Source organism: Aulostomus chinensis, chromosome 15 (genome assembly GCF_037954235.1).
Source record: "Aulostomus chinensis isolate RoL2024-O1b breed Wild chromosome 15, RoL_Achi_v1.0, whole genome shotgun sequence".
Lineage (NCBI taxonomy): Eukaryota > Metazoa > Chordata > Actinopteri > Syngnathiformes > Aulostomidae > Aulostomus > Aulostomus chinensis.
Window position 1 is genome coordinate 18,108,085 of NC_141334.1, and position 12,214 is coordinate 18,120,298.

Sequence of the window (12,214 nt, forward strand, 5' to 3'; positions counted from 1 at the left end):
TGGCCGGCTCTTTCTGCGTTCTGGAGTCACAAAGAACAAATGAGTGTGTGCGTCTGAGGTTGTGTTGTGTATAATTTTAACAAAAACTCATTTCGCTAACTTTAATTTGCATTTGTTTTGTAAAGAATGTTAGCAAAGATCCTTCTAACTATGAACGTCCAAACCTGCATGGTGTTCTTGCGCAGTGTAACATAGAAATATCACATTCAGTTTAACATCAGAATAAAGTAAAATACTCATCTGTGAGGATGAACTGTATTTTAGTTCATATTCATGTACTGTTTTTTCTTTCGGTGGAAATAATACTGTATATGGACATAAGCAGACTCAGCGTGTACTGCTGAGACGTAAAAGAAGTGAAGTATGACGTGATAAGGAGTATGGAGGCTATATTACCAGGACATTTTACCAGACGGAGTGGAGGAACAATCAATTGCGTTTTATTTACAGAGTGAAGGCTGAATTTCTGGTGAATAAAACAAATTTAACTGCAAAAAACTAAAGGTGAAGATCTCTTATAATCTGGGTTATTATAAATTCCATTTCTGCACAGTTTAATTTGCACAGTTAAGACCCATTTGTCAAGACATGCAATCCTCAAATGTGAAGGTTGACTAGTTATGTTCTTGGAGGGAAACAAGTTGTGTTATCAGATGATGATGTCACTGTAAAGTATGCGCATTTAAAAAAAAAAAGAAGTGGTTTGTACGTTTATCATTGCCCAGAATAATTTGAAGTTAGAAAAAGAAGAAGCTAAAACAGTTGAGGCAATTGTCTGCTGTCTTCAAACGAAGTCATAAATAAAGTGGAGCTACGAGAAATAACTGCCTGTTATTGTTTTCCATTTCGATGTACAGTGAAGGAAAATCTTTTGTCACGCTTTCTTACGTCACGGTTGCCAGGCAAACTTAATGATGATTACAATAAAACAACAAAAAACATGAGACTCCCTTCTTCTTTTCGACACGTACAGCAATTTCCTGTTAAAATCCTGGGATGAATTTAAACACCACCAAAAAAAAAGCCCTTAAAGCAAAAATGAGCGGGTACTAAAGGCTTTTTTTTTAAAAAATCTGCTGGATAATTTCATCTCTGATTAAAGTCTCCTTGCTATTTAAATCCAGAAAACAGAAAACTACTGTACATTCTGTGCTAGACTAAGTATTTCCGCCTGTTTTTTTTCATACATGTACTTATACATTTACACTTATTACTTAAACAAGGAGTTGACGTGTCTCTGTCCATTTGTCAGGAGGATTGTGGAAAAACTGCCTGGCTGGTTTTCATGAAACCTGGTGGATGGATGAGGCCTTTCAGTTGTGGAGCAGATCTGATTCAAGGAACGGATGTGAAACGTTGTCGATGACCAGAGTGACTCAGGCATTTAGATGTTCACGGCCTGCAGAGAGGCAGCATGGCTCGGAGGTAGAGTGGCCGTCTAGCAACCGAAGGGTCACAAGTTTGATCCTCACTTCCCCCATGGACCATATTGGAGTATCCTTGAGCAAGATGCTGTGCTCCTAATTGATGGCTCCACAATTGGACTGGCAACCCATTCAGGGTGAACCCCGCCTCTCGCCCAGTGCCAGCTTGGATAGGCTCCAACCCCCCCCCCCCCCCCCCCCCCGCGACCCTCAACAGATAAGCATTATAGAAAATGGATGGATGGGCCTAAAGAGCGAGACACTGGAAGAAGCTGTTCAGCTCTTTTCAAATAATTTTTCTTGAACTCATTCACAGCCATGACTTCTTATCTTCATGCTTTGTATGAGTGATACATGTATTTATACTATTATACATAAGTATAATATATAATAGAGACATTTGAGGCAAGAACAGAAAAGCAGGTCAGAAAATCCTGAGCTACAAGATCACATCCTCTCCGATCTTTCAGACCAGCAGGATCATTTGTCCTCACATCTCAGCTGTAGAGAGATAACATGTATGATGAATGATTATTGGTGAATATTTTAGCTTGTGTTCTTTGGTTTATAGCAGACAGAAGGGGGAGTCTGAGCACATTTTGTTTTTCTCGGTTTTCAAATCTTCCTTCTCCAAAAACAGAAATACTGCAGGTAGGAAGGATCAACCGAGTGTTTCTGCCTCAGCGTCAAACAGTTGACTCCTCAGCGTGGCCGTATTTGCATTCAAACAGCAGCAGAGCTGTAGAGGGAGCTGCAGTGGTGTGTGTGTGTGTGTGTGTGAGTGTGTGTGTGTGTGTGAGAGAGAGAGAGAGGGGGAGGGGGGTGTCGTGATGAACCAGCAGGCAGCAGCCTTTCACTGCCATCATACCTGGTCAGAGTGACTCATGATATTCAATTTATGAAATGGAAAATGAGAACGTCTCCCTGCTTCCTCACGGCGGCGCCTGGGTGGACAGGACGTGCTGCCAGCTAGAACAAAATCATGGCGGATAGATGGGTGTGTGCTGGATTGTGTATAATAGATGAGAATCATCACATTCCTAACTATTATTGAATGCAGGATGTGTGAGAATGACCCATGTCCTGCGGACCTGCTCCTGACAGGATTCTCTGACGTTCAACTCGGTTATTGGAATCGGTTCGTCATCAATGATCTTCCAGTGATTTCAAAATAAGGCACCAGCCTGGTGAACAATGGTTGTGAGTAACTGATCTCAACTTCTTCTGTAGTTTTTCAGGAAAACCTGCCATAAATCTGACAGAGGCAGGAAGGAACCACAACTGTTTTCACTTTTACAAGACTTGTCACCCTGAAGAAGGACAATGCTTCCCAACATTGCTGTCACCGTGTTCACCTCCCCCTCTTTGTGAGTGCTGCTACTTAAGATCATCTTACAGCCCACCCTGAACCCTCTTCCTGTTGGTCCCCAACAACTTTTACTGCAAAGTGCAGTGCCATCAATGTCCAGGTTGTTACCTTTGTGCATTTGGGTTTCTGTATGCGCAGACACCAGATACAGAAAATTCCTCCTGTTGGTTTTACCTTATTTGGCCTTCGAGCAAATTTACTTTGATAAGGTTTACTGGTAAGTTCATATCTTTGCACGTGTGTCACAAGTTTACTGATGGAGGAGGGCAGTTGAGCCTCTTTTCAATGCTGCACAAACTCAGACTTTTTGGCGCCCAGAACCCACACACATCACTCCAACACACCTGACTTACACTTGGTTTATGGCGACATTGTACCCTGACTCCATTTTACCACAAACCAAATATTTCAGTTGTGGAACTTCTGCTCTCCAAAGGTTGGCGCGTCCCTGCTGTGGGGCAAACACATTCAGATCATATGAGGAACTCTTTTCTAGTTTTCTACCATCCAGTCGACAGGTAAACCAGAACAACTCTCCTGATACCAGAAACCAGCAAAGCTGGACCTCGACCTGCTGCACTGCTGTCATCAAAGTGCCCCCCCCCAAAAAAAATACATGTTTTCCCACACAGGGAAAGTCTCTGTCAGAAGAGACAAGACCTATATGTGGAAATAATTGCACAAAAATAAGATAAAAGGATTCAGTGATTCAGTAACATTGTTAATTGCAGTATCAGTATTTGTATCAGAATGGGGGGGGGGGGGGTAATGCTCAAAGGGACCCAGCTAGAAAGTTGATTCACTCTGTAATTTTATTTGATCTGTTTCATAAAACATTCTGTGTCTTTATAATGTGCATTCTGCCTTTATTCTCATGTCAATAAGCATGTTGGTAAGGTTCCTCTGTCTTTGTTGTGAAGGACTTTCTCACACGTTTGTATGAATGGAGTCATCGAAGAAAAGATCATGATTCCGATCATTATTCATGGACAGGGGTTTGTTTTCACTGTAGTTGATCCAGCTTCATATTTTTTTTGTGATGAAGTCATTTCTTCTATCAGTCACTTGGGGATTCTCTTGCACCCACCTCTCATCCCTTCATGGACTACAGACTGATCCAGATGGCTCTCCCAGAGCTGCTGCTCTTTATGGTGGTTCACTTAGCCGACTCTCACAGACCGGCCACAGAACCAGGACTCGTCTTTCATGGGTCAGACACCGAGAGCATCAGGATCACCTCAGAGGTCAGGAGACCCGATCAGATGAATCAGGAGGCAAAGAGATGAAGTGGCTGTTATGAGGCTGCTGTGTTAATTTGGACCACAATGACCTTTGACCTCCCCTGCAATTGAACCTCAAGTGTCCTTGAAAGGAGGAATGAAAGAACTATCTAAAGCTAGTGATTAACTCATTATCCTACTCAGAGAGATGAGACAGCTTCACATTCTCTTTCATCATTTATCATGTAAACTGATGTCAGCTCTGATGGCAAATGTTTGCTAACGGCTGGAACAGTGTCTGTGATAAATAAGACATGAAGTGGTAACGGTGCGCTGAATGAAAGCCATTGTGTGCTGTACATAAAGGATGTTCCCCTCAGTCTTGAGTTTAATTCAAGAGGAAATGAGCGTTTGGTGGGTTTTGATTGCTTCCCCCTGATTGTTATCGCTGTAAAAACAAAACTAGCAGGAAACTGCCACTACTAGCTAGCTGCTGCCGCATTACCCGGCAAAAGATGGGTTATTTTCCACCTAATACTGCATCAGGACCCCCACAGTCTGTGCGAGTTATAGCACTGCCGGTGTAATAACTAGGTTAGCAGGTGTATCAATTGGATTAGAGTAAAGTTGGATTGCATCAGAAATATTTCTCACTGACAGCTCGGTGAGGAGGCGCAGCCACGGCTGGATTTATTTCCAGTTTTAGGACACAGGAAGCTGAGACAGTAAAGGTGACACTGTTTGTTTTCCACCAGAACACACCGACATAGAACGGCCCACTGACCTTTAAATATGTCTGGCTATCTGACTAGCTGCAGAGTTTGTTTCAGGGGGGGTCACATTCAATATGAGGATGCCTCTGGTTTCTCCCAGGGAGAATGGCGCCCTTTGTCCCACAGATCTGAGGGACAAGGGGCATTTGAGGGGAGATTTAGGAGTTAGTGAGGTTGTATGGGTGCTGTCACTCTCCTCAGATATTAAGCATGATCCCCAAACTCTCCTGGTGCTTAACGAAGAAGCACAGGAATGAGAGGGGATGGGGAGGGGGGGCTTTCATTCAGGCTTTATTTTCCTCGTGGTTGCCATCCGCACAATAACCTCTTTGAATCCTGGAAAAGCAACAGAAAAGGGGGATGGGGACCCACTTGAAAAGCAAATGTGGTTCGTCTTGCATGTTGCCTCGTAGATTGTGAATGAAAATCAGCCTCTCTAACTTAAACAGGTCACTTGGAGAAGGATTGAGAGGTTTAAATCAGAGTCTGCTGCTGGGAGAATCTTCATGGATCGAAGTCCGTTATCACTTTCCCTCGTGTTGTCAGGGACATTGTTACTAAGCAGACGGGACAGTTGTTAAAAAGGCATGTTAGTTTATTCAACTGGAACACATTCACCATATTATCTATGACACGTTCAAGCATTACAAGCTGACAGTCTCATACACGTAAACTCCATTGGTCATGAACAACTTGATGCTTCACATATGGGTTTGCATTCAGTACTATATGAGCTTTGAAATACATAAATAACACTGTAACTGTGCGTCTCATATCAACAGACACATTCAGTACATAAATACATGTGTACACCGACACGGCATAGAAATATATCTTGATGTACTATGAAACAATGGAAAATATACACATCCCTTTGCTGGATCGATCGTCACAATAACTGGAAGATTGCACAGATCTCTCATTAGAATACAGAACAGGTCCTCCTGAATAAATGAGCGAGAACTCAGTAGGGTGTAGTTCACAGTCGATAACATTCAGTGCATCTGAGACCCTGTAATACAAGCCATGAACACAGTCACATGTTCTCCTGATCATTATTTTACTGGATGTCTTGGGAGAGGGTGGCTGAGGTGTGTGTGTGTGTGTGTGTGTGTGTGTGTGTGAATTGGTCAAGTAGCTTGTAATCATGCTGACTCATGTCACTCTGGAGTGTTTGAGAAGTAACTGTTTTAAAAAGACAAGCGACGTTTTATTGGCTGGTTCTCAGACTCTGTGCTGTCTCTCAATTCATGCCCCACCTATCAGAGCATCAACATCCAGCTCTCAGGTGTCAAGAGCCTCTGACTCTGGGAGGAGAGGGAGTCGTGCAACTCCAACAGAACCCCCCCCCCTCACTACTACTCACCCTATGATGGGGTTCACCTGACCATCGTAATTCTGTGCTTTGAGAGAAAAGCTGCTGACTCCTTTGACCGCTGGCTTTGAAACGGAGCTCGTTTCTATGACTCAGTTGTGCTATTATTAGCTCCACGCTGCTCTTGTGCTCCATTGAGAACGAGGCGTCACGTGCCGGCTCATGAGGCTGGCATCCGCACTCGGAGCGCAAGCCATCAGCCACTCACAGCAGAGACTAAATTTACCTGACATTGGGCAAGGTGGATGAGCTCTAAAGTGCATGACAATGTGCTTTTGTGTGTGTGTGTGTGCGTGTGTATGTGTGTGTGTGCGCGCGCTGTTTTTTTTTGGAATGATGTCAACAATTAGGGCAGGTGATGAATTCAGTTGCTTGGTAACCTGCTTTATGGTACAATCATGAGGCAGATATAAAACCCACGACACATGCATGAATTCTGAGTAACCCTTAGAGCACCTCGAAGGCCTCCAACGCCATTGTCATGTGTCTCATAAGGGTGTGTGTGTGTGTGTGTGTGTGTGTGTGTATGTGTGTTTAAGGGGGCACCAGGTGAGTCATGCATGCCTGCACCATGATCATCTTAGCAACCATGCGGTGAGGGTGTTGCAAAATAGGTTCAAGTGAGGAATGATGCAGAACTTTTTGTGTTCATGGGTGTTGCAGTGCAGAACAGGTGCCTTGCTCTAGTTGGGCTGGGACAGTCCCAGAGCTGTCGCCACGGCAGCCATGAGGAGGGTGGAGCTAAACAGGATCACAACACCTCCGGACCGGAACACCTGCCGGCCGTTCAGAGGCTGCACCGGCCTGAAGGTCCCCACCATCGACTTCCCATCATGGAACTTGAGCTCCGAGAATGCTTTTAGCTGGAGAGCAGAAGATAGATCATTGAAGGAGGAATATAGAGTCACCTGGGAAAGTGTGTTTGGTGTTGTTTACCACTGTAAATTGTAATGAAAAAAGTGAAAATTCCATCCATCCATCCATACATCCATCCATCCATCCATCCATCCATCCATTTTCTACTGCTTATCCTGTTAAGCAGGCTGGACCCTATCCCAGCAGCCTTCAGGTGAGATGCAGGGTTCACCCTGGACAGGTCACCAGTCCATCTCAGGACCAACACATAGAGACAGACAACCATTCACACTCACAGCCACACCTACGGTCAATTTAGAGTATCTGATTTTGTGTTTCTGTAAGTTTCCTGGTAAAACAAACCAACCTGATTGAAGCTCAATGGGATGGTGTTGTCAAACAGAGTCCATACCACAGCCTCGGTGCACCCTGGGGTGGTCAGGGAGCCCTTGTAGCGGTAATAGGAGGTCATATTTATCGTGGCTGGGATCAGCTGTGCCAGAGAGATCGGCTCCAGCGATGTGTTGGCACCTGAAGACAGAGAAGACAGTAACCATCAGGGATGCTGTGGAGCTGCAGTGTTAAAAATGGGTTTGATCAACACCTACTTGAAGTTTTGATGCTCCTCAGGCTGTTGATGATGGGGTCATACTTTCGGTTTGCACTGCTGGACACCTGGACATGCAGTGGTCAGATGTCAGTATCACTTCAAACTTTCAAACGCAGCTTTCAAAAACAAAGGATTCAAAAAGTTACCTCATAGAAAAACCCGAGGACGGCGACGCCCTCCGAGTCTGACAGGGCTGTTGTCAGATCGGCGTATTCAGTCTTCATGTGAACAATGTGCAGCTGCGGGACAAATATCACACAATCATTCTTTTGTGCGAAGAAACATTTTGTTCACTAGTTTAACCAAAATACCATATCAGCTTGTGCAACATTTGTGTAGATTTCATGCTCCAACAATAGCAACCTGTATCTACAAAGTCCAGTTCAAGTGAAGCAACACCAGAGAAACTTCATCCAACTTTCTCTACTAATCCAGCAATCAATGACAACACCAAATAACCTGAAAGCCTGGAGGGCGGGAGGAAAAAGTTCAGCTTAAAGGACTAATCTGTATTTTTAGTGCATTTCAAAGATTCATCTAGTGACATTAAAAAAAACAACTCAGGAAACGTTTGTGAAGTAAACTGATAAATACTGACTCAATGATCTGAGGCATCGACCACCAAGGGGACCAGAACAGTCAAGAGCGACTGGATTTATCTGAGTTAACCGTTTACACGCGGTTCAGATGCTGGAAATAAATCTGCCGCAGAAAATGGAGTCAAATTTGCACACAAATAAATGAAAATGTAAAGGAAATTTTAAAAAACCCCAAAACTGATATTTTAGATCAGAGCGCTGAGGAATGACTGAGCAGATGTGAGCAAAACTTTAATAAATAACAGAGAATCCAGCTGTTTCCAGTGGTGGTCTCTGTCTTTGAAATATGATATTTGTACCTGCAAATATACCTGATGTTAAAGACAAAGGTTTAAAACTTCAATCCAGCATACCTCCATGGGGAACTGCTCCCCGTCGATGGTGTGCTCGGAGCCCGGCGCCCCATTGTTGCCCCAGTGCAGGTGGAACTGTACGGCCTTGTAGCTGGTGGACAGGCCTCCACCTGTGATGGTGCTGAGAATAGGAACTCCAACCTGAACTGGAGGGGACGAACACACACACACACACACACACACTTAACCCTCCAGATTCAAAGAACTGATTGTCTAGTTGTAGTGGCGCACCACTCACCTGAGTGGCCATTATTCTTTATGGTGCCTCTGAAGATCTCCTGATAATTTGTGAACTGAAGAGGAGTGAGACGCTCGTCCTTCAGGGTCTTCCTGGTGACCACGTTGATGGGCGACTGTTGTTTTCCAGCACAGGCGCCATTGGCGTGGTTCCACTTCTCTGGTGCTAAAACACAAGAAAACAGGCTGTCAGATGTGTGTGTGTGTGTGTGTGTGTGTGTGTGTGTGTGTGTGTGTGTGTGTGTGTGTGTGTGTGTGTCAACATTTAAATCATGTTCCTCTCTGGAGAAATGAAACTTACTGTTGCACTGATGGTCGCAGGTGAACTGGGACTGGTAGCACCAGTCTGAAACAGACAGACAACATGGATTTATTCAGCATTTTTACCAAGCTTCAGCCTATATGAGTGTTTCTTCATGACACAAGTACTGGCACCTACCCAGCTTCATGTTTATAACTATGTTTAATAATGGTTTATTTCTGTTTGCTCAGTGCAAACACTGAATTGTTCTCCTGTTGGTTTAAGTCAGCTGTTATTCCCGGTCATACAAAACCCCTGTAATACACAGGGATTGTCTCTTTATACACCAAAAAGTTGCCGTTTGTGCTTTATCTTTCCGCACTATCAGCAAAAACACAGAGCCAAATCTTTAGCCTCAGCGAGGTGCACGTTCTCACATGTTCGTCTGTGGGGTTATTAATATTTCACAATTGGTTTGCATGTTTCCACCCTGTGCTCAGAGACAAATATCTGCTGCTATCTCACACTTCAAATATTTATGAAAAACACACATGCCATTGAAAAAACTCCAGGAGGGTCTCCCGCTCTGTTATTAGAATTGTATGAGGACTTCTCCCGGGGTGTGTGAAGGAAGTGGCTGCTTGGTTTCTTTAGCCATGTGAGCCTTTTCCTCCTGTTCCTTCTTGAGAATGGGAGAGAAAATAAACTCCACAGGGGGACAAACATTTGGGGGGGGGGGGGGGGGGGCTCAGCAGCTTGTGTCTTAATTATGTCCCAGTAGATATAGAGGTCCTTTAAAAAAAAAAAAAATTGTTTTTAAATTGTTGCAATTTTGCTTTCTTACAATTTTTTTCCAACTACAAACTCCAAAAATTTGAGTTATGAGGCAAGAACAGTTTTGTTTGCAGGTAAGTTTTGAAGAATGTTCCCTCAAAGGAAGAGAAGCATTTAAAAGGGTACAAATTGTAGTCTTGTATTTTTAGTTTAGAGAAGGAAAAGACTGATTCAAACAAACTCTATCTATCTATCTATCTATCTATCTATCTATCTATCTATCTATCTATATTTACGTGTGTGAGTGTGTGTGTGTGTAGTTAAAACTAATCCCATGAAGGACAGAGGACCACATATTTTTGAGGGCTTTTACTATTGAATAATAATAAAAGAAATCTCAGTAAGTTGTGATAATTGTGTTAATGAATGATCAGATGATAATTTTACGGAGGAAAAAGACTTTGCTATTTTAGTCAGAAAACAGTGTGAATGTCTGCTCCCACTGGAGGCAGATATGGGGCTTATTTCCCCCGCAGCCAATCAGATCTCTGTCCGCATTATTTTGAACCAATCACGTCCGAGCCTTGGCGAGTCGTGCGGCGCTGGAGCGGAGGAACAGCATGAATGAGTCTCTACGAACTCAAAAAACAAGCAAACAATGTGAACATTACCGAGCTGCTTTTACTGAACAGAATTTAAAAGTAGAGGAAAGGCGCTTCAACAAACACGGGAGAGAGATTCGGGTTCAACCAAGGAAGTCGGAGTTTCCAGTTGTTTAGCGCGGATGCTCAGCACGTTCTCTCAGCTCCCGCAGCTCAGCGTTGAGGCGCCAACACTTCATTCGACAATGATGACGTGATTAAAATGGTTCTCTCTCCAACCGAATTGAAAGTTTATACAAGAGACAAAAGTCCTGCGCCATTTATTTACCCGCCGAGCTCAACAACAACGAGGCAAATGGCGCACATTCACAGTGAGAGTAGCAAACCTCTGCTGGTTAGATGAATCTTTCTAGGTTTGGGCCTCAAGTGCTGGATTGGTTAAAATAAATGTGAAGGGATCGATTCAGATATCAGGCGCGTGTTTCCGGCGGAGGTGAGCATGTGTCGACCTGATCAGCATTTCAAAAACAACAACATTTATTTCACTCATCAACAAGTCAAAGATTCCTTCTGTTCCTTGGATCGTCAAGAATATGATCCAAATGACATGACAAGCTGCTTCCTCCTCCGCCTCAAACCCGGCGAGCACAGACGGAGATTGGGAGACATCAGCGGCGCGCGGCTCGGCGCGTCTCTGCCGCAGAGGAGACGCAACCGTCTGTTATTGGCTCGCGTGCGTCTGAGCAGGTGCACAAGACAGAGAGAGAGAGAGAGAGAGAGAGAGAGAGAGAGAGAGAGAGAGAGAGAGAGAGAGAGATCTGGTGCGTGTTTCCCTCCGATCACCCAGCTCTTGCTCTGGGTGAGACAGCGAGGAGCGGACGAGTGGGACACACCGAGGCCAGTCGGACAGTGTGATGGACAGGGCAGGTGTGTGTGTGTGTGTGTGTGTGTGTGTGTGTGTGTGTGTGTGTGTGTGTGTGTGTGTGTGTGTGTGTGTGTGTCCCTCAGGCGGGATTGGGGTTGTTTTGGTGCATGAGCCGGGAACCCGTGTTCCCGGGATCAGAACCCGGCTCTCTGCCGATCATTTTCTATTTTGGGTCGTTTGTTTTGTGTAACAGAATCTTGGGATTCCGAGGAAAATGATAATACAATCAAGCCACCGTCACGGCTGGTAAAAATAAAAACAACAACAAAAAACTTTACTCGGTTGCGTTCATTGAGAAGCTTTACATTTATCTACTAGCACTAGAATTAATATTTATTCTGATTCATAATAATAATAATAGCAATAACAACAACAACAACAATAATAATAATAAGAAGAAGAAGAAGAAGAAGAAGAATTGCATATTAAAATACTAACGAAATATGAGACTCAAACTCACACTCCGACCAAGGTTTCCTTCTAATTTCTTCTGGATGCTTCCATTTTAGAGAACACGATTTGATTTTAAAAACAGCGAACGGATCCGAAACCAAAGCTGGGGTTCTGAGGCAGACTCACCTCCAGCTCCAGCGCAGACGGTCCAGCAGGATGCCAGGACAGCGGACAAGAGGAGATGCTGCATGTCGGTGCGTCTCGGACTCAGCTGAGGGAAGGCAACACAATGGCTTGTTTTTTTCCAATGTGCTCGCATTCTTGCAGGGGGTCTTCTACTTATCTATCACCATGCCCGACAGGAAAGAGACGAGTGGCCCCTCCCCCTTCGGGCATCGCCTCTGATAAAGCTCTCAGCGGAGCTTCACTGGGGGCCCGTGAGTGGGGCTCCTGGTGTGCAGCAG

The 12,214-nt window shown here is 44.3% G+C and overlaps 1 protein-coding gene across 1 annotated transcript; it reads right to left on the reverse strand.

Annotated features, from left to right (window-relative positions):
- Nucleotides 1–5,375: 5,375 nt before the first annotated feature.
- Nucleotides 5,376–12,127, reverse strand: ca4a (carbonic anhydrase 4a). The gene is made up of 8 exons (XM_086226205.1): nucleotides 11,937–12,127; nucleotides 9,117–9,161; nucleotides 8,817–8,981; nucleotides 8,579–8,724; nucleotides 7,773–7,865; nucleotides 7,625–7,691; nucleotides 7,384–7,547; nucleotides 5,376–7,024 (listed from the first exon to the last, which is right to left on the reverse strand). The coding sequence occupies exons 1-8, from the start codon at nucleotides 12,067–12,069 to the stop codon at nucleotides 6,845–6,847; spliced, it is 993 nt and encodes a 330-aa protein (XP_086082331.1). The 5' UTR covers nucleotides 12,070–12,127; the 3' UTR covers nucleotides 5,376–6,844.
- Nucleotides 12,128–12,214: the final 87 nt, after the last annotated feature.